Source organism: Peromyscus maniculatus, chromosome 6 (assembly GCF_049852395.1).
Source record: "Peromyscus maniculatus bairdii isolate BWxNUB_F1_BW_parent chromosome 6, HU_Pman_BW_mat_3.1, whole genome shotgun sequence".
NCBI lineage: Eukaryota > Metazoa > Chordata > Mammalia > Rodentia > Cricetidae > Peromyscus > Peromyscus maniculatus.
In genome coordinates this window covers 3979770-4002943 of record NC_134857.1, presented here as the reverse complement: position 1 = coordinate 4002943, position 23174 = coordinate 3979770, and the positions used below count along the sequence as shown (strand labels likewise).

Below are 23174 nucleotides of genomic sequence, written 5' to 3'. Positions count from 1 at the left end.
CAGAGACAGGCTACAGCGGGTGATTCTAGGAACCAAGTACTGGGGGACCAATTTCCAGGTTTCAGCTCTCATGTTTCACTTTTCCTAATGCGTAGTCCTTACGTGTGACTGTTTTATAAACCACACTGAGATTGCACTGGGATTCAGAAGTCCCTGAAGTGAAAATGTTCATTTGGGGGTTGATAAAAAGTAGCTGTCAGAAGCACAATCATCCTGTTTGGAACGCTGTCAAAGGAAACAGAGAATTTCCTAACGATGAAATAAACTAATGTGTCACTTCTTTTGTAATAAAATGCCATTTAAACCATAAACACTTTATTCATTCTTCCTTATTTTATCATACTAGGAGACCTATTCCATCATGGCAATCGAATGGTAAAACAGGGTTGTTTTTTTTAATTGTCCATTTTGTGAATGATAATAAAGAACATGCCTAGGTGTAACTTGCAATATAATTTGCTTTCTTTTATTTCAGCTTTGGATAAAATTATATTGCTGGCCAGATCAAAGTAAGAAAAACTTACCTATAAGGGTCATATGTTTTATAGGGAGCTGCTAAATACATTTTTTACAAAACATAATAGACCTTACTCACCTGAGCATCCAGTTCAACTTGAGCATCATCAATTGCGGTATCGGGGTCTCTATTTGCCTGTAAGAAATGACATCACACACTGGGCCACGGAGCATCCTCCTTCTGATGGAAAGATGCACCTGATGCCAATGCACAGGCACTCCCTCTCTCCAGAAAACCATGCTTCTACTAAGATCATATCACTGCTGCAGCACGCTGCACTACCATACAGCAGCGTGCACCAGCACAACCCTGCTGATTCTAAATTCTGTGAATGAACGGGCTGCATACAGCTGCCTGAAATGAATAATGAGTTAGCTATTTACAGTCTGAATCAGATATTCTGAGGCACAAACAAGCAAAGGCAGCATGTGGCCATCACAGTGGGAATGGGCACATACCAGTAATTATTGAAAGACTTTTAAGTGGCCTTAATACAGGTAGGTCATTCCAACCCAACTCCTTAATCAACCATGTTAAGTCTTTAGCAGTACCTGAAGGAGGACCACCAACATCCTCTGGTAGTACCCTGAGGTATCCCCCACCACATCATCTTCCAGGCTGGAACCATATTCTGCAAAACAATGATTTCACACTTGTTCATAGCATCTCTCAACTAGAAAAACCCTGCCCCATTAATCAAATGAACAAGACATACAGGAAGACAGGTTATATTTGATTAACAAAAATCTTCTCTAGGCCATCTCTGAGTGCTCTAATTCAATAAGTGAGCGGCTGGATGAAAATGGGCTACATTAATGTCCCCCAAAAGCATTCACTCAAGCCTAAATTATGACAGCCACTTAGAAATGCTCTCTCCAAATGTCATTAGTAATATGCAGACACAGAATGACAGTGTAAGGCTTTGAAAGCGTGATAATCATGAAGCTCTGCTTCTCTCATATGTTTTATGTGATTTATTTTTTGCTACATGTTTTCCATCCTCTGAATTCTTGTCTTTGCATGGTCCTATCTCCACCAATAAGATACTTTTCCTTTGCAGCAATTATGTTACTTCTGACAGACAGCAATGACTGTTTAAAGTATGACCCCTCCTGCCTCGGGTTCCAACTCCTCACCTCGAGGTCATAGGAAGGGGAGAGCTGAGTGCTACTGAGTCATATATCCTTTCACTAACTCTCAAACTGCTATTTTAAAATGTTCCTGCTATAAGGCATTAAAATACTTAGTCATTGTTTCATTGTTTGAAAGCAGGACTATTTTAAAAGTCTGGTGCTTTTTTTTTTTTTTTTTTTTTGCATGTTAGAACCAGTTACCCAAATACGAAACCTGTGGGCATCTGCTTCCTTCCTCTACTCCAACACCTGCAACTAATTATCAAATCCCCCCAAACATTTGCTCCCCTGGTTTGCACTCTTCACGCCCCCACCTCCCAGCAACCTCGGTGGTGCCATAATTACTGCACAACCTCCTCCCTGCCTCCCTGCAGAGCTATCCATCCAATACACATCTACACTCAAATCTCCGTCGGTCCGTCAACTGCTCCTTCAGATTCCATCAGCCATTATACTGCCGACCCAAGGGCACGCTCATCATCCAGGCATGCAAATTCCCTGCACTGCCCTCCTACCCAGTGTGGTTTATCTCCACAACAGCCACACATTTGCCCTTCCCTAGAGTCAGGCTCTGTCAGCTCTCTCAGTCTACTGTCCTTGACGCAGGGTCCACGCCACTGATGATCAGAGTCACCTTTGGTACTGAAGACCCATCTTAGCCTTTCCTCCTCAGTTTGCTGAGTTACAAGGAATAAATAAAACATGGATGTATTTATGGTATACATCATGCTTGATACACTGTGAAATGGTTACCACAAACTAACTAACCACCATGTAGTTTTCTATGAATGGTGAAACACTTAATTTCTAGTTTCCTAGAAAATTTCAAGCATATGATATAATGCTATGAATAGTCTCCATGCTATAGCCAGATTCCCAAAACCTGTGCACCCTGCCGCACTGTGCGGTGAGCACCATCATCTTCTCCCAGAACCTGTGCACCTGTGCGGTGAGCACCATCATCTTCTCCCAGAACCTGTGCGCCCCACCACAATGTGCGGTGAGCACCATCATTATCTCTCTTCATTGTCCCTCCTGTCCAGCCTTGGCAAACACCACGTTACTCTCTCCACTAACAGCTTTATCTGTTTTATCACTTGGTTGGATTCTCCCCAGGTGAGGTCATGCAGTGTTTGTCTTTCTGCCCCGGCTCACCTCACTTAGTTACGTAATGCCTTCCATGTTGACCTGTGCTACTGCAAATGTCAGAAGTCCCACGTTTAAAGCTAAACAGTGCAGCACTGTGTGTGCATGTGTGTACACCAAGCCCGTTTCTTCCACGTATTTTTCAATGGATGCTTAGTATGTCACCTACACTTGAAATTCAACTATCTTGTTTGCATTATGAAGCCTCGCCTAAGACCCAAAGCTACGATGCCCCCTCCCTCCTGTCTGTATCCTGAATTAATACTCTTCATGTATGACTTTTTAAATTTCACCATCCTTTAAATACTGACTATAATCTCATTGAGGACAAGAGCTGTGCTGTGCATGCCTTCTATGTCTCTCAGGGAAGCAATGGACACAGAGGCATGCCCAGTAACACACCCAACGGGATGCAGCATGCACATTTACCACAACACAGATGCTCAGTGCTCAACATCAGTGTCCCTAGATGGAGAGCTCTGAAGATCACATCAAATAAACTGCCACTGTGAGATATGTGTATCACCTCTGCCATAGTGGCAGCAACCATCTTGACTACAAGGAGAAGCTGGAAAGAGAGACTCGGGTAGTTATTTAGTTGTCCTAAATTTCATACTGTTCTGATCTTGTGGGTTAACAGCATCACATCTAAATTCTATAAGCTAATCCTACTGGAGAGCCACAGCCACTGGCTGACATTCCAAGCTGAGTCCAAAGAGAGAAAAACCTGACAAGATCAGAACTCTCTTCCTTCATTTTCATTTTCATGGACTTGAATACATTCAAGGCATTAAAATATGGACTAGACTAAAATACACACACACACACACACACACACACACAAAGTAGGTCACACTAAAAATAACAACTAAAATACAGGACACGTTAGCCAAGCACTCCCAGCAGATGGACAGCCTACCTTTATCAATGTTTTATCAAGTCCAGTCTGGAAAAGGGTTTCAGTCTTTCTTTCTGTTCCCCAAAATGTCTTCTACATAGCTCTTAATGTCTAGTGTAAAATTGAATTGATTTGAAGAAACTTAATATGGAAGAAAAAGCCAGTCTATTCCTATAGTGTCTGCAAGTCCTATGCAAAAAGAAACTGCGTCTCCCTTACAGGTGCTGTCAATGACTATAACGGGAGTAACAAGGCGGAGTGTGTTCCTTTATTATTTTGTTTGCTGTCTGCTTTTATTGAAGGAGAAGAATAGTCTGCTCGACTTACAGTTCATTCACTCAACTATCATGTACAGCCTGATGCCTGATCTACACAGGACTGCATCCATGTAGACAAAGGGAAGGCAATGAACTCCAACTGCTCACCTTCTTCATAAACCTGTTTTATGGCCCTTAGTTCTTCAGGTGTCCTTGAAGCAATAATTTCTGTCAGTACTTTTTCGTTGGTCCCAGCTCCCTGTTGGAAGATTTAGTTTTAGTGGAGAAAACATGTCAATAAGATAAAAAAAGAAAGCTATTTCCCTGGATGTTATCCAAATTACATAATTACAAAAATATCCAACATAACATGGATTTCTTTGTATACATGTTCTATTATTACAGAGTTAAGAAATTCCACACTAATTTTCTTTCCAGAGACAATCCGATTCTATTTTACTTTTTATTTTGCTGAATGAAAAATAAAGTTTACTTTTCTATGTCCATCAAACATACCATTACAGTTGAGATCTTTAATGCTGTCCCCCTAAAAGCCCAAACGTTAAAAGTTTGGTGCCCAGAGTGGCACTAGGCACTGCTAACCAAACCTTTTAAGAGGCTTTTAGGTCACCGGGGGAATGTCTTTAAAGGGGATGGTGGGACCACAGTTGTCTCTTCTCTATCTCTGGCTTCCTGCCTGGCTACAGGCCAAAAACCTTGGGGCCAGCTATTTATGGACATCAGCCAAAGTAAACCCTGACTGCTTAAGTAGGTCATCTCAGGTAGCAGAACAGAGAGATGGCTGACAATGGAGACCACTTGCTGGAACTCACTTTCTCTTTCTAAAAAATAATTCTAGCTGGTTTCCTTTCTGTACTTATAAAATTCATGCCTGCACTGCTATATCAGAACATCTAAGCAGCAATACAGCTACATTTAGGTTTGTCTGTTTAAGACAGCATATTTTCTATTTCTGCTTCTTTGTAAAAACTCAAGCACTAAAATACCTAAGTTCATCCCTATGGGAAAATCTGAGTTGCTAACAATGCTTGAGATGTATTCTGTTAAAAGGCCCCTTTCTCAAGGTCCTCAGGTCTCATTTACTTCAAAACTGTAATTGCAAAACAGCACAGAGACTCGGAAAATGCAGTCTCCTGACTGGGTAATTCCCATTCTTCTGCTGTGAGCAGAATCCCTGAGCTGCTTATTCTGTCTACCGATTCAGAACCCACCAAGGACAAGGCACTCCTGTCACCGTCTGAGCAAATGTGTCAACACAGTCAACTACCAACTTTCTATTTCAAAAATTAAAATATCTCATCCGTAACATTTCCATAGCCTAAAAGTGAACTGAAAGTATAAAACTCCAGCACACTAAAATTTTAGGCAATATTTTTGAGTTTAACTCTATATGAAGATTGAATGACACATGTTAAGTTTGTTCCCCTTGACCCCTTATTGACTCCCACAGTTTTGTCTCCTGAGCATCCTTTGCTGGAATGAGTCAGATAAAGCACAGGCTAATTACCAGCATAAAGTAGCTCTATGCACGACAGGAACGCCCCTCGCCTGCCCCCTGTTACCTTCAGAGCATGCTTCAGTTCGTAGGCATCGTAGAGCCGGGAAGGCTTCATCAGAGCCACAATCAACTTCTCAAACTTTCCAGTTAGTTCAGACTTCAGGTCATCCAGAAGGTCCTATCTCAGAAGATACAAATTTGGTGACCATGGTCATCCCAAACAGAAAGGACGGCCCTTTGCTCTAGCCAATTCTCTACGGTGCTTCTTCAAGTATTACAGGAGATATTTGTGCTAACCAATGCCCTAAGGAGTGTACCTTCGACATTTGACCCAAACCTCAAATGGCAATATATACTGATTAAGGTGTTTAAAGCTGTTTTTCTTAACTTCAAGAGTTAAAATAATATGGAAAACTTTATAGAGCAGACTAATATTCGTGGTAGCATATGCTTGTAATTCCAGTATATGGGAGGCTGTGGCAGGAAGTCAGCCTGGAAACATGACTCTTTAATGTTGGTAATAGGATAAAACCCAGGGTTGCCTCATGCCAGGAAAACACCCTACAGCCAGTCTGCATTCTCAGCCCTTTATAAATTTTGAGGCAGCTGTCCAGCTGTCCAGACTGGTCTTAAACTCACTCTGTACCCCAGGTAGGATGATGATGATGATGATGATGATGATGATGATTTTATTACTATTATTTCTTCTTCCTTCCTTCCTTTTTTTTTTTTTTTTTTTTTTTTTTGAGACAGGGTCTCTCTATTATGTAGCCCTGGCCATTCTGGAACTCACTATGTAAACCAGGCTGACCTCAAACTCATAGAGATCCACCTACCTCTGCCTCCCAAGTGCTGGGATTAAAAGCCCACCCCACCACACCTGGCTCCAGGTGGATTTTGAACTTGTGGTCCCATCTCAACTTCTGAAGTATCTAGAATTACAGGCTTACAACACTATGCTCAGCTTTATATAGTAAGATTATACCTCAGAATCCCAAGTTTCCTGTCCTGACTCACCCACACACCCAAAAAACTTAACTAGCAATGTTGCTCTGTGGCAGAGCACCTGGGTCATGTAAAGCATATATTCAGCATACATATTTTTTCCAGTATCCTTTCAGAAATATCTTTATAAAAGTTCTTCCAAAGATCTAGAACATATCTTAGTGGCAGAGCACTGTGTCACATGTACAGGGCTTTGGGCTGGATCTCCAGCAGCAGAAGGAAAAAGACCAAAAAAATAAAAATAAAAAAAAAAGCACAAAAAAATTTTAAAAAAACCTCAAACTCACAAATATATTTTTAAGGGCAAGATTTAGCCTATAATATCCAAACAATATCTTTTCTTTTACTATCCAATTCTAATATATAATATTAATGTTCTAATACATAGTCGATGAACATTGTTATGCTGCGAGAGGCATCTTTAGTGTGGGAACATGTGCAGTCATTTATGAGAAGGAACACAGTGTTTCCCCAGCACACCAGGCAGCAGGATTGGAATTAGACATCTTCTACCAATGGGCTACACTGCAGCTCTCTGGAGAGCACTAGCCCTGGAATGTATCCCCAGCAACACAAAAGGACACTCTCTGGTTTTCCAATGCATCTGTTTCTCAGGGAAATGACAAATGTAAATTGTCAGAATAACAAGACTACATTATGGTATTTCACATGTCCTCTCATTCAGTAAGATCTCAATTTTTACTTTGAATTATTAATCAAACAAGAACTGAAATCAAACAATTTAAATTGTATTAAAATCATTGTAATAGAGGCATACACCTATTATTACAATACAAGCATGTATCTGCTGTGGATAACTGATTGATAAATAAAACACTGATTGGCCAGTAGCCAGGCAGGAAGTATAGGTGGGACTAACAGAGAGGAGAATTGAGAGAACAGGAAGGCAGGGAGGAGGAGATGCCAGCCTGCCGTCCAGGGAGCATCATGTAAAGGCAGCAGGTAAAGCCATAGAACACGTGGCGACATATAGATTATCAGGAATGGGCTGAGTATAAGAATAAGAGCTAGACAATGGTAGGCCTGAGCTAATAGCCGAGCAGTTTAAATAATATAAGCGTTTGTATGTTTATTTTATAAGTGGACTACAGGACTTCCGGGGTTTGGCAGGACCCGGAGAGAAAAACTCTAGCTACATATATCTAAAAATCAGATAATGGACCAGAGAGGAAAGAAGAGGGCAGTGACCAATATGGGGCCGCTGATACCTTACACCCCAAAAGCATTATGCAAGGAAGCAACTGTGAAGCTGTTTTCCATTGCCTTCTAAATCATTCAGTGTGATAATTTGTTGGTACAGTGCATGTATTCTATTTGTCATCGATTGATCTTCTAACCATCCAGGAATGGTTTAACCTAGTCAGAAGAAGGTAAGCAAGTTACAGAAGAGCACTGTGCCACTCTTGAGGACATGGGCATTAAGGATTCTCAGAGGTGGAGAGGAGGGTCCTGAAAAAATTCCTTACAGATTGTTTGACTTCTCAAAGTCTTTTAAAACTCACAGCCGAACTCTCCCTCCTACCTTCGATGGGCTGTGGTCTTACCTTGCCAAACAGAGTCTTAAACTCCTCGGCAATTTCCTGGCGCTGAGCATTGCTTCGAGATGTGAGCAGGGTCAGGATGGTCTCCTCATCAGTGCCTGGAATTGATGGTTAGCAATGAAAGCTGGCCTCCCACACACCCACTTGCTAAGCAACCTTTCCAATTAGCTCACCAGCCACTCTGTGCTCTCAATGCCCTCTATGAAAATATAAAACACAGCTTACACAAAAAAAATCACATAAAACTGAGAATTTTTAAAGTATTTTATTTCATATATATATATATATATATATATATATATATATATATATATGAAAACACCACACACACAAACTTCCTATTTTCAACTGGACTTAAAGTGGATGGACAAACACTTCTGGCTTTTAAAATCTCGGTGTGCCAATCTTTCATGCAAAGTTACATAGTTACCCCAGTAATAGCTATTCACAAAGTATAACGTGTTGGGTATTACAGGAGGTTTTTATTATTTATTTATTATTATTATTATAAGAGAAGAAAAAAACATAGTGCCTGGCTTCGAGTTATAGATAATTTAGGGTGGAAACTTAAAAACCTATAGATTACTAAACTACAGCAGAATGGCAAGTTCCTTAGGGAGGTCCAAGTCTTACATGAGAGGCAAAGGCAGGTCTCCTGGCTAACAAGAGAAGAAAGGAGTTTGGGGGAAGGGAGTACCCAACAGTGTCTTGAAAGATGAAGACTTCTGAGGGGCAGCCACATAGGGACAGGCTTAGAATGAGGACAAAGCTCACAGAATAAAAAAATGTGGGACTTGCATGCATAGCAGACAGCCAGGCCTGACTGGACCAGAGATATCAAACAGTAATGGGAGATGAGTCTGAAAAGGGGCCTGGGGATGCCATGGGCAACCTCTCAAGGTAAGGAGAGTGACAAATCCGGTGTAGGAGCCTGAGAGTAGATCAGCCACACACAAAAACCCTCAAGAGGTTAGCAACTGGTTAGAAAGGTACTGGGGTGCAGGATGGTGATGGTGGTGGCAATGGTAGCGGTGCTGGTGGCGGTGGCAGTGGTGGTGATGGTGGTGGTGATGGTAGTGGTGATGGTGGTGATGGTGATGGTGGTGGTGATGGTAGTGATGGTGGTGGTGATGGTAGTGATGGTGGTGGTGATGGTAGTGATGGTGGTGGTGATGGTAGTGATGGTGGTGGTGATGGTAGTGATGGTGGTGGTGATGGTGGTGGTGGTGATGGTAGTGATGGTGGTGGTGATGATGGTAGTGGTGGTGGGTGACAGTGATGGTGGTGATGATGGTGGCGGTGGCGGTAGTGATGGTGGCGGTAGTGATGTAAGAGCCCCTTAAGCAGGAGAAGTGGACATGTGATGGGCAAAATCACTGAGTTTGCCTCACACTGTGTGTAAGCTAGACTGGTGCCCTCAGAGCACAGAGCTGATGTCACTTGCCTACCCAGTTCTAGAGAATGAATCTAGAGACTTCAGGATGGTCTAAGATACCATGTCATCATCCGAATGCATTTGTACCCACCTCCCACCCTATTTTTTGGTCTTTGAGAATGAAAAGGTTTAACTTACCTAAGCCTTTCATGGCCTTCCGAAGAGTTTCTGCATCAGCCCTGCTATCAAATCCAGGGAAGTCAGTCACGGTGCCTCTGAGAACCTGAGACAGAAGGACAGTATTATTCACACTGTGACTAATGCCAAAAAGCCAGTAACATTGACAGTCCAGTCTCCCTTTGCTCAATGTTGTGTTTGACCTCTAAGTAAATTTACCACCTGGTAAGACTTGTGACCCACCTGAAAGGGGAGGAAGCACTAGGGAAGAAGTGGCAGGGCCCGTCAAGGGGAGGAGAAACCCAGAGCCACTGGCAATAGCATCGAGGGCAGCTCCCTCACCTCCCTCACGTCCAACCAAGGCCTCCTGCTCCCCAGAGGCATGCCTGCAGGCTTCCTTCTCTGCTAAGTCTCTCCCACTTCAGTCTTGAAGCACACCGAGCCTGCATTAAAATGTGATGTCCCACCCTAACCACTCAGTTAGAAGTACAGCTCCTGTAGAGCTGGGGATCTTGAGACGATTCAGCGATTTCTGAAAATACTTGGCCATTTGTGTGCCAGACAAGTACCGTGAAGGATACTCTTCTTTATAAGCCCTCCTGCTTTGAGTTGCCACATGGAGTGCTTCTATTAATCCCTTGGATTCCCAAAGCAGGAAAATCACAGACACGCTCCAAGTGCAGCGGAGCAAGCAGGTGCAGAGGCTGATGAGCACATGTGAGCACAAACATGAGAGAGGGTGAGAGGGAAAGCGCAGAAGGGGGAGGAAGAGAAACTGAGTGGGGGGGAGGTAACCCAAGACAGACTTAAAGGTTGCCTGTAAATTTGCCAACATCACAAAAACAGACAACTGCAGGGGTTAGCTGTCAGCATGCACAAAGTACATGAGAATAAAATGATCTGTTATTTCAGATAAAGGGTTAAGTGCTACAATGGACTGGAAAAAGAATCAGGTTGGACAGAGAGTCGACATGGGAAAGGTCTACAAATGCCACACAACAGGCACAGAGCTGATCCTGCAGCCAACAAGGAACACTGCAGACAATGGAGCCAGGAACAATGTCAGCTCTGCTCAGCACTGTCACTCATATCACTCATATATATATATATATATATATATATATATATATATATATATATATATATATATATATATATGAGCACAGCCAAGAGACTAACACAAGAGAAAGGAAGAAGGAGCTAAACAAATGCAACTGGTAATAACATGAGAGGGGAATGAGCAGGAACAGAGTCGGAGCTGTTGGTGCTGGTTTGAAAGTCAGACCTGGACAGCCGACTGCATCTGTCCACAGCAAGTACACGGGAAAGGGAGGCTTGAGTGACAGGTCATACAGATGGTGGCTAGGCTATGGGGAGGAAGCAGGACATCAAACCACAATAACAAGGTGGAAAGAAGTGGGTGGAAGAAGGATCCGGATCAGAATGGCAACAGCTACCTGCTAAGGACAAGAATGAGCCAGGTGCTGTGCTGGGTCCCGTAGATCGTCTCAGTGAGACCCAACTCTAAAAATGACTCCAGCTTAGCAGATTACCCGGTAACCGTGAAGCAAGTACACAGCAGTTAGGACTCGACTCAAGCCATGGGCCTGGGGCTCCTTAATCATGTGGTGTTGCGCTGCCTCCCGAGGCAAGAAGATGGAGGGAAAGAGGCTCCCAGAATGTTCTAGATAGGGTGTGATGAGACACCATGATCAAAGCAACTTAAGGAAAGGGTTTATCCTGCTCACACTTCCACATCCCTGTTCATCACTGAAGGAAGTCAGGGCAGGAACCTGGAGCAGGAGCTGATGCAGAGGCCATGGAGGACAGCTGCTTACTGGCTTGCTCTTCATGCTCAGCCTGCTTTCTTATAGAACCCAGGACCATCAGCCCAGGGACAGTACCACCCATCATGGGATGGGCCCTCTCCCATCTATCACTAATTAAGAAAATGCCCTGGGGTTGGGGATTTAGCTCAGTGGTAGAGTGCTTGCCTAGCAAGCACAAGGCCCTGGGTTCGGTCCTCAGCTCTGGAAAAAAAAAAAGAAAAAAAGAAAGAAAGAAAAAAGAAAAAAGAAAATGCCCTACAGGCTAGATTACAACCCCATCTTATAGAGGCATTTTCTCAATTGAGGTTCCCTCCTCTCAGATGACTTTAGCTTGTGTCAAGTTAACAGAAAACTATCCAGCACACAGAAGAAAGGAGGTGGGGGGCAGACCAAAGAGCTGCCCAGAGGAAGGGGACAGGAGGTGTGACAGGTATATCCCTGTGACAGACAAAGTATGCTGCAAGACAGTGAGGTGGACTGTCTCAGGAAAACCACCTCTCACAAACAACAGTTTGTAAAGTACACTTTGAAAAGAAAAAATGTTGATCTGCTTTGTAAGTTATGAAGAAACTGCAAGGAAACAGAGTTAAAAATGGGCAAGGTCGAAAAAAGAAGTCACTTGTCATAAAAAATATATCTGACCCTAAGGACTGAAGGAAACTTCTTGAGAGGTATAAGGAAGAAAACCATCTTTAAAGATTTCAGCTATTAGCTAGAAGAAATCACTTCCTGCCACATATTCAAGAGCTTTCTAGAAACTGTGATGCAGTTTTGCTGTATTCCATACAGGGCTAGCAAGGCCACATGGCAACCCTAGGAGACCAGATGTGAGTCACACAAATGAGTAATGAGGACAGAGCCCTGGCTAGAGCTCTGCCTGCCCCTTGCCACCCACGCAAACTGCAATGTGATTCTGAGTGACTCATCCAGGAGGCCCCCATTTCCTGAAATCCCCCCAGTCAAGCAGGATAAGCTTCGTCCGTGGGTTCTGGTGCTTCATCAGCCTCAACTGACCCTCGCTTCTCTTTCCTCTCACCACCAATTCCCCTCAAAAGGAACTATTCGAGCTGCTTGGACAACACCTGTTCAAAACAGAGAATTCACTTTTTAACTCTTTAAAAATGTCCATTCTTTAGCTCGATAATTTTGTTGCCTGTTAAGGTGGGGGACAGGAAGACAGAGAGTTCTGTACCCCCTTCCAATGAAGCAGGAAGGTCCGATTGGGTGAACAAACTAAAGGTCCACTAATATTCCTGTAATACTGCAACTAACTGATGAGGGGAAAAAAAACCTTAATCACTGAATAACTGGATGATCAAGAAAAGATGGAAAAGTCAGCCTGACATGATTGTGCATTGCAAAATAAAATGAAGTTAAGAAAAAAGTCAGAACTTCTAACAGGACCAAGGGGTACACCACATCCAGGTCAGACATAATCCCAGCCCATGCTCTGGCCCTGTCAGAAGAGGCATGCTAGCTTCAAGCCCCTGCATCACAGCTGGCTTCCCGCTCTCAAGACTCCCTCTCCCTTTCTCCCTCCTTCCTCCTTTGTTTCATTGCAGTTGGTCCAACTATCCAACGACTTTCGACCTCCTTCCTAAGGTCAGGAACAAAAGTATCACTGTAAAACACGTTATTTAAGTTATTTGCACAATGGTAGAAAGTTCCAATGACAAAATAAGGGTTTGTAAACATGACTTAAAAGTCTGTTAGTTGGGCTTTGTGGGACATGCCTATAATCCCAGCTGCTCAGAAGTCTGAGACAGGAAGGGCAAGAGTTCAAGGCAACAGAATGATTTCAAGGCTAGCCCAGGCAACTTAGTGAGAGCATGTCTCAAAATAAAAACCAAAAACAGGGCTGGGGACACAGCTCAATTGTAAAGCATTTGCCTAGTATGTACGAGGACCTGAGTTCTGTCCCCAATACCAGTTTAAAAAAAGAAAATCTTTGGTATGTATTTCCTTGATGTTATGTGCTTTGTTTTTAAATTTCCCTGCCAGTGAAGAATGTCTTCCACGGACAAACATCAGTAAAATGAAAGGAATGCTCTTAGAATCTGCCCACAGTAAGGATGGCTCCTCCTCTGCTGTTGTGTGCAAGAGCTTCCGCTCCCATGAGCCCTTGAGGTGGGGGAGAGTCTGCTGCTTCACCTAACTGTTCAGCAGGGCATTCTGTGAACAACCCTTGAAAGCAAGCAATAACCAACCAATTCATGTGCAAGGCAATCAGAAAACAATCTGCTTTATAGAGAGTCAACAGCACGAAGCTTTATTTCCTCTTGTATTGAAGAAGTACAAATCTAGTGAGTATGACTTAAACTATGCAAGGGTAGAAAAGAGTCCAGTGCTGTTTTGGTTACAGGCAGAGACAAACAATATCAAAATCAACACAAGTGAGAGGACTTAGGGAGAGGAAGTCCTCTCACTTGCTCTGTAGAAGGAAATGCAGCCTAAACAGTTCTATAAAATTATGTATATGAGTGTTTTGCCTGCATATATGTATGTGCACCACATGAGTGCCCACTGCCTACAGATACCAGGACAGGGCATCAGATCCCTGTGAACTGGAGCTACCTCCAGATGGTTATAAGCAGTGTGGGTACTTTACTGGAAAGCAAACCTGGATCATCTGCAAAAGCAAGTACCCTTAACTACCGAGCCAACGCTCCAGCCCCCATTAAAGTGTTATTTGTTTGTTTGTTTTTTTAACTTATGTGTATGCCTGTAAACTTGTGTGAGCCTATATGTACCAGAGGAGTATGGGTGCCCAGAGACCAGAATTAGACATTTGATCCCCTTGAACTAGAGTTCAAGTAGTTGTGAGCTGCCTGATGTGGATGCTGGGAACCTAAATATTTAATAGGAACTCAAATTCAACAAATCCACTCCTCTCTTCTCTGTCTACACCCAAGCTCAGCAAGCCAGCCATCCTGATCTGCACCTAACTCTTCATTAAACATCACCTCATCCACTTATCAAAGTCGTCCCCTTCTCCCATTGGTCCCTCCTATCCAGTCTCAGCTGTGCCCTGCATGATGACTAATGGCTGTATTCGTAGGACTCTGGAGGCTGATGCAGGAGGATTGTTGTAAAGTCAAGGAAAGCCTGTGCCTGAGTCAGACCCTGTCTTTAAATAATAATAATAATAATAATAATAATAATAATAATAATAATAATGAAGTCCTAGCCACTGCCTAGTTTACTTCGTTGGTGGTAGTGGAGCAGTCCCCAGGATTATCAGAACAGGTTCCTAAGTGATCCAGTTTCCCAAGCAACTCCAACACAGCAACCTGTCTACTACAACCCCCAGAAATGCAGCCACCATGCTAGCACCAGGACACCCTTCCTTAAACACAAATCTGGTCCAGGGATACTCACCTTTAACAACCCTTTGAAGGGTTCTCCATAACCTAGAAAGCAATTTCTACTACTTGGGTCTGGCTCTGCCTAGCCCCCTGGGATCCCAAAACAGGGAACCACTGGCCTCCCTAATCACAGCCACTCTGGCAGTGCTACCTGAAGGTACAGCCTGCTGAAGTCTTAGCCATGCCCTAAGCATTTACATTTGTTCCTGCTATGGCTACAAAGGATGCCTCCCCTCCTTTATCCCACACAAATCATGCCAGCAAAGCTACCTCAAATAAGAGTAATACATATTTCCAAAACATCACAAGTACTAGATAATGCATGGAGAGGGTTTGGCAATGCATCTATACTAGCAACAATGTTAGTCACAGTTCCCATTTTACTTTTTATGTCTTACAAGACCCAGGACAGAGTGGGAAAACAAATATCCAAACATTCAGGATGCACACACAAATGGAAAGTAAAAATAACAGAAACAGGAATCCAAAGAAATGAAGCTAACTACAGTATATGTTCCTCCCAATTAATTAGTGGCTTATATGTTTACATATTGTGTAAATCACTAGATAAAAGGATGGATCCAAAATATATTTAAATCAAAGATCTTAGGAGCACTAAATTCTAATTTGATTAGTGCTTTTGTACAAATTTAGGATAGTAAACAGTTACACAATCAAAGTGTCTTTCAGAAATGGATCTATGATGTAGAAATACATTTATTCTATTTTGTACTCTGAAGTCATTATAGGAAGAAAATCACAGACCGCACATCGCTAAGCACTGAAGCAGGTCTTCCAAGGAGCTGGGAAAAGCAGTAAGGAGACCAGGGCTTGATGGTGCCAATGAGGCAAGCAGTAGCTTGCAAAGCAGCCAACTGGCTTTCTCAGAATCCAAATCTCAGAGTCAGAGGGATCAGGAACTGCACCAGACTGAGCCAGGGCAGCAGAGGCCATGGGTAACAGGCAACCTTGATCCAGGGTCCTGAGACCAGCTATAGAAAAAACTGATCTGGGTCTGAGTCAACGTCCAGAGACTCCTCTGTAATGAACTCGTGGAAAATTTCATTGTTTACCCTGATCCTGCCAGCTCTGCAAAGGGTCTTTGTAAATTATTATTATGAGCCCACAATTCTAAACTAACCCTCAAATTTTCAAACCAATCTTTACGCAGTTTAAATATATACCACAGAGGTAACTGATACTCTTGAAGTTTCTGCTGAAGATTTATGCAGCCCAGTTTTGTCTTCATGACATTCCTGCTGTTGTGAATACATTAACTCTTTAAGAACAGCACAAGTAATAAAACTAAGTTCAGACTGCTCAAAATTAAATTCTTAAAATTTGATTATGTGAAAATTACATTCTTAAACTGAATTAAATTTATGAAATGTTTTATCTGTGTATGAAATACAGACAATTCCTTTTCCAAGCCAAAGAAAACGAGCCCATGAACTTTTAAGTATTTAAAGTAAATTGGAATACCTATTAATTTGGCTGTAGCTAGACAATGAAATGAAAAACTCGCTGTGCTATTACATGGAACTGTGAGGAACCCTTTCCTCCCCACATTGTTTTTGGTCATGGTGTTTCATCACAGCAACAGTAACCCTTACTAAGACAAGCTGGTACCAGGATCGCTGTGACAGACCTGATGTTGTTTTTGGGAGAACTGTGGAAGGACTTTGGAACTTTGGACTAGAGAAGCTACTGAGTGTTCAAAGCTTGGTGAGCTTTCTGTAGGAGCTTGGAAGATAAGAATGTTGAGAGTAAAGCTTGGAAGATAAGAATGTGTTGAGAGTAATGCAGATGATGGAGGCCTGGCTTGTGACATTTCAGAGGGAAGTAAAGACTGTACTGGGTAGAAAGCAGAGTCTGTGGTGTCTGGTCAGCTGGAGCTGAAGAACTGGCTGTGACTAGCAAGAGACCAGAACCACTGAAGTAAAACCTTGCTTTGTAGGGGCAATGGATGCTGGTCAGCTGGACATGAAGAATTAGCTGTGATTAAGAAGAGACCAGCGTCATTGAGGTGAAATGTTCTAGAAGTGTTTCCGACGGGTCAACATACTGAAGCTCTGGTCCAGAGGTGGCCAAGGTTATATCTTACACTGGCAGCCAAACTTGGTAATATAAGAGTTACCCAAGTGGTACTGGTTTTGAAGGCATGAGGAGGTCATGGAGGGCAGCTGAGGCTTGGTACTTTGTGGCATGGCTGGAGTGCTGTAGAGAGCCCAGGAGAGGCTACTGGTGAAAGTGCAGTCCAGCTGTAGCAAGGCACTCCCTCATTTCTGGAGATGTCAGTACCACAGGACAACAGCAGCAGAAGTGGAGTGGAGCCAGCCAGAGCCTAGAAGACAAGCTGTGTGTGCTGGAGAAGCAACCTAAGCCCTTTGGAGGAGCCCAGATGATCTTGAGTGGATCCCAGACATTGGACATTGAGTTATTTACACTTCTGGAGCTTGGTTTTACTTTGTTCAAATTGTCTGTACCCTGGTTCTTCCTTCTTTAAGTGAGATAGTATTTAACTTATTTTTTATTTGTAGATAATCCCATGGTTCAGACACTTTTAACTTTTAAAGAGATTTTGCAGTTTTACAGACTTTGGCTTTTAAAAGAGACTAAGTTGAATTTTGTTGTTGTTATTGTTGTCATTGTTTGGGGGGTGGCTTTTTTGGGGGAGGGGTTTCCAGACAGGTTTTATCTGTGTAACCGTGACTATCCTGGAACTCACTCTGTAGACCATTGGCCTCAAACTCAGAGATCCACCTGCCTCTGCTGGATTAGAGGTATGTGCCACCACCACCCAGCAAGACTTGAATATGTGTGTGTGTGTGTGTGTGTGTGTGTGTGTGTGTGTGTGTGTGTGTGTGTTTCGAGACAGGGTTTCTCTGTGTAGCTTTAGAGCCTTTCCTGAAACTCACTCTGTAGCCCAGGCTGGCCTCGAACTCATAGAGATCTGCCTGCTTCTGCCTCCCGAGTGCTGGGATTAAAGGTGTGTGCCACCACCGCCTGGCAGGACTGAGTATTTTTAAAGAGAATGAATTTGTTTGGATTTTTATCAACTGTGAAATAAAAGATTTTTTAAATTTGGAATGTTTATATTGTAATGTTGATATTTATGTGTGATCTTGCGGATGAACAAGAAAAGAAAGATTGTGGCTTAACAGTGATGTGTTTGTGTGTCAAGTTGACAAGGGGTCAGTTGTGCTCGCTAGTTTTGTGTCAACTTGACACAAACTAGGGTCATTGCAGAGGAGGAAACCGCAACTGAGAAAAACCCTCCAAAAGATCAGGTTGTAGGCAAACCTTCAGTGTGTTTTCTTAATTAGTGATTGATGTGTAAGAGCCCAGCCCATTGTGAGTGGTTCCATCCCTGGGCTAATGGTCTGGGGTTCTATAAAAAACTCAGGCTGAGCAAGCCATGAAGAGCAAGCCAATAAGCAGCGTCCTCCATGGCCTCTGTGTCATCTCCTGCCTCCAGGTCCCTGCCCTGCGTGAGTTCCTGCTCTGACTGCTTTTAATGATAAGCTGTTATATGGAACTGTAAGTGAAATAAACTCTTTCCTCCCATGTTGCTTTTGGTCATGGTGTTTCATCACAGCAATAATAACCCTACTAAAACAATAGCATAAAATTTAAGAAAAAGAAAACCTTTGGAACCCAATTTTTAAAATTTAACCCAATATATGATAAGTCTAACTGAAGAAACATTATTAAGATGTAAAGAAAAAATTACATTTATATAAGAAGTTGGATATAAAAAGAAAAAGATAAAATGATTCATACATATTCTACTTTATTTCACACATAGAAATAATTCAGGCAAATTTAACAGCTTTGTTAATTCTTAATAAATAATTTGAATTAGTTTGCATTCAAATTTACTATAGTAGAAAATGTTACTACTAATCCAAAAATCATAGTAATTTGTGAATAGCATAGCAGTATTGTTATACTAAAATAACAGGGGGCATTGCGGTTTAAAATCATATACAACTGATTCAAATGAATACTTTCAAGCATATATTTAAAAAATTAACTAGTATCAACTGTTTATATGTACATATAAGTTTATTTGTAATTTAACCTTTTCCTAGGTATCATAGAAAATACAATTAGCAACTGTGTTTTCTTTGAGGAAGACTGAGAAAGCCATCATTAAACTATTTCCTCCATCAAATAGCCAATCCACTGATCCTAAGGGACCAGGATCAGGACTGATTTAAGAGCAGATCACATGGTGTTACTCTATGGATTCTTCCAGTTCTGAGTGTATTTGCCAAACATGATAATAGAAATTACACAGCTTTCAGTATGATCTCCTGCCTCAGTTTTATTCCCTATTCTGATATGACAATTGAGGTGAAATTTAATTGAAAAAGAAAATTACAGTGGTAAACCCACCAGGCTCCATAGGTTGTTAAAAACTCATGTCCACACAGACAGCCCTGGTTTAACTCACTGGGTCAAGTTAACAAGACAAAAAGACATCAATGTGGGAAAAGGACCTGTAGTGAGGAGGTGGGGTTGGGAGGGTTGGGAGGGAGTTCAAAGAGAAGAAAGAATAATCAGAATGCACCATGTACATTCATGAAATTGTCAAAGAAATTTAATTAATAAAAAATAAAATATGTAACTGAAAAATTAACAATACATATATAAGGGACAAAGAGGAATTAGATTGGGAAGAGGGTGAGGGGGATGGAAATGAAGGGGAGGGATGGAAGTCCAAGGTACCACCAGAGATCAACCAATTCTTTGCACTTAATTCTTAGCAAGATGGTAATCCTCATGTTCTGCCTAAACACCTGGTTCTGGATTGCTCCACTTTCGTATATGGTGCATTCCCAACACAAATAAAAGGAAACTGTTAACATAGAAGATATAAATACATATTCCAAGTTCATAAATATTAAGAATTACTGTAGTAGGAAGCTACATTTCAAGTTTTCAATAAGCAAGAGACATTAATGTTTAAACAATAAAATTTTAATTGCTGAAGCACACTCCTTTAAGATAGAAATCTAATACCATTGCTTTCCAGATGCCATGAAATGGAAGTCTCTGGTTCCCACCCCCTTAGGTCAACAAAAGTCCTTCCATAGAAACGCCCTGAAACCTAACACGAAGCTCCAGCTTTCCTACAATGACACTAGAATCCAAAGGATTTAGACAGCAAAGCACAGTTAGAGCCAGGCATGGTGGTGCACACCTGGAATCCCAACACTTGGGAGGTAGAGGCAGAAGGATCAGGAGTTCAAAGTCATCCTCAGCTACATAGTAAGTTCAAGGCCACAGTGAGCTCTTTTAGGTCTATTCCCCCAAACCACTAGGGAGAAGGAGGGATAGCAGTTATACAATGTGGACATTCTGCTCATCACCAAATGCAAATATAAGGTACCAAACACTATTCTAATCTGAAATGTTTTAACAAAATGTTTTTACTTCTCTGGTTTCCACAGATTGCAGACAAAGCTGTGAAAACGTCAACATGCTACAATGTTTCCAATACTGCCCTGGATAAAGAGTGGATGTAACAGAAAAGAATTGATGGAGAAACTTCAAGCTGACTGTGGTGGCACATATTTGTTATCTCCACACTTGGTAGTCTGAGGCAAGGGGATCTCAGAGAAAGAGGAAGGCCACCCTTAGAGGACAAGCAAACTCCAGTCCAGCCTGGGCTACATACACACACAGAGACTTTGTCAAAACAAAAACACTTGAGACATCACTGGGATATTTACAAGAACAAGCCAAATGGGCAAGGACAAAGAGAAGTGCTCTGAGAGGCTTGCTAATCACCATGTCTCTCATCACACAGCTTATGAAGACAGGAGAGACTCCAAGGAGTAGGGCTAATCCCACAAACACACACTTTATGCCGAGGAACCTAAGTCCACAGTCCCCTGGAGGTAACATGAGAAAACCAAAGCCCAGAAGCAGAAGAATGGCAGGACTGTAGAAACTTAATGAAGGTTCGACATCATCTTAATCCCTCCATTTTCTCTTGAAAGGGCCAGGAAATCTTACCCAATTGTACCAAAGCAACCTGACTACTGAACTAATGGGAGAGAGTGTGTGTATGTGCTGGGGCATTGTTTGAGTAGGCTAACGATAGTCTGGACTCTGACAAGCCAGTTAGATTGGCAAGATGTGTGAAATTAGTTTAGGGGTGGAAACTTTTTGTTCTTTTGGTTTTTGAGACAGTCTCCTATAGCCAAGGCTCTTGATGACCAAAGATGACCTTTAACTCCTGATTCCCCTGCCTCCACCTCCCAAGTCATGGGATTCCAGGTATAACCTCCCTGACCTCAGGGTGAAATATTTTAGGAATGATAACTTACTCACATGATTAACTTTTAAAAATTACTTTACAAACCAGATGGTGGTGACGCAGGCATTGACTCCCAGCAGTCAGGAGGCAGAGGCAGGTGGACCTCTGTGAGTTCAAGGCCAACTCTGGTCTACAGAGCAAGTTCTAGAACAACCGGGGCTACACAGAGAAATCTTGTCTCGAAAAACAACAAAACAAAAGACAAATTACTGTACATTTGTTTTTCTTTGACACACCTTGACAAATATTAAAATATATATATTTCAAAAAAAAAAACCCAATAGCAACAACAAAAACCTATTAGGTAGTCAACTTCTGAAAGAGTCCCAAGGCAAATTCAATTCAGAACTCGTTTCGCGAGTTCATTACTTTGGAAAACCAGCTCTTTGGTTCAGTGCCTTTAGCGGAGAGGGGTGGGGGGAACAGTTGGTTCCTTTTAAATAAACTGCGCTGAGTGCTGGAAAAAAACCTCCCCAGAAGCACCATGGAAACCGCCCGCGCACACCCAGTATTCAAACACAGGAAACTGCGGGAAAAATAAAAAATAAGGGAAGCCCAAAGGCGTTCGCCTCACATGACCAAGAGAACTGTTCCTGCTCGGGTTCTAATTTTGGCAACTCTGGATTTGGGGCGGCCCGGTTCACCTGTACCGAGAGAAGCACCAGCTGGTTCCGGACACTCCGGAGCGAGGGAGGACACAGGAGAGCGGACACGGAGGGGGACACCAAGAGGTCACGGAGAGGGCACAGAACAGGACGTGAGAGGGGAAAGCAGAGACCAAGAGACTCCGAAAGCAGCGTCACCTCCCCTAGCTCTGCTGCTTTTGGAGAAGGTCCCGATTGCCCTGGTCGCAGGCGCACGGCTTACCTGGGCCATGATGCTGTCGGTCAGGAGATAGCCGGGGCTGCTGGGGGAGAGAGAGAGAGACGGTCACCAGAGCCCCGGCCCCCTTCCCCCAAAAGGGCCCCGTGCCACACCCCACTCCCACCGTGGAGGAGCCGCTCCCGGGACCACCGCCACTCACCGAGAAGGTAGAGCGCAGGTCTGCGGGCGAGAAGAGGACCGATGCACACGCCGAGGGACAGGGCACGACTCTCCGAGGCTCCGTGCAACGGAAACGCCCTAGCCAGCCCAGCCCAGCCCGACCTTGCCCCGCCACACCACGCCACGCCCCTGCAAGGCCGCACACCCACCAAGGCCCCGCCCCCAACTACACTACACTGCAAGCTCCTCCTTGTCCCAGGCACTGGCCGCACCCCTAACTACCCACCAAACTTTCCTTGCGGGACCGGGTCCCCAGGCAAGGCCACGCCCCCACCACGGCCACGTCCCTAAGTCTCAGGCCCGGCCACGCCCCCTATCAGGCCACGCCCTGCCACGTCCTAGCCTCTGTGCTCCTGCGCCTGCGTGGGGCGCGGCTGGTCCACGTCCATCCTCCCCTGTACAGTACCCGCTGCGGATCCCGCAGCCAGGGTGGGGCTGGGGAGCCGGGGACTGTCACAACACAGCCCACAGCGTCTTCCACCGCACGCTGAGCGTCGGTCAGGCACTGAGGGCCTTTCCCAGATTGTTTTCAAGTGTTTAGTGCTAATGACTGTTTCCAGATGGCCATGTCGCAGATGTAGTTTTGTGCTATGTCAAAGACTCTGGAAACGGTTTCGTTTCCAAGCTCAGCCTGTAACTTGCAAGAGACTTGCTAGGTGCAGGGTGACTAAAGTGACGCCGGAAAAGCAGCCGGTGCCATTCTTAGGTTCGCTGGTGAGGGAGGGAGGCGCCCGCAGGGCCTGCCGATGAGGCAATAGGACAGAGGCTTCCTAGTCACGGGTGTTCTAGAAGGAAACGTCAGGATCAGGTCTTGAGAAAGAAGAAGCCGATCACGTGGAGAAGGAATGTGATTGTGCAGGGCTCGTAATTTGTTGTGCGCCACATGCTTAGTCTGGTCCTGACAAGGTCCGGTAGATGGTTTTCTGGCAAAGGAGACAAAACTGCCTGCCACCCTTCCCATGGCCATACCCCTGTCCCATTGCCTTCCTCTTCATGACCTCGGTGGAATCCCTTCT

General features: G+C 43.5%; 1 protein-coding gene across 2 annotated transcripts in view; it reads right to left on the bottom strand.

The window, feature by feature from the left end:
- Anxa5 (annexin A5) overlaps positions 1-22464 on the bottom strand; it is a 30334-nt gene extending 7870 nt beyond the window's left edge. Inside the window, exons 1-8 of one of the 2 annotated variants that reach the window (XM_042278977.2) lie at positions 22139-22464; positions 21982-22021; positions 9611-9695; positions 8041-8135; positions 5535-5648; positions 4120-4210; positions 1069-1148; positions 596-652 (exon numbers count right to left, since the gene is read on the bottom strand). In XM_042278977.2, the coding sequence (XP_042134911.1) occupies positions 596-652; positions 1069-1148; positions 4120-4210; positions 5535-5648; positions 8041-8135; positions 9611-9695; positions 21982-21990 (531 nt within the window). In that variant the 5' untranslated portion in view covers positions 21991-22021; positions 22139-22464. The remainder of the gene's footprint in view (positions 1-595; positions 653-1068; positions 1149-4119; positions 4211-5534; positions 5649-8040; positions 8136-9610; positions 9696-21981; positions 22022-22138) is intronic. The other variant, XM_006971097.4, reaches the window with a different exon arrangement.
- Between the last annotated feature and the right edge of the window lie 710 nt (positions 22465-23174).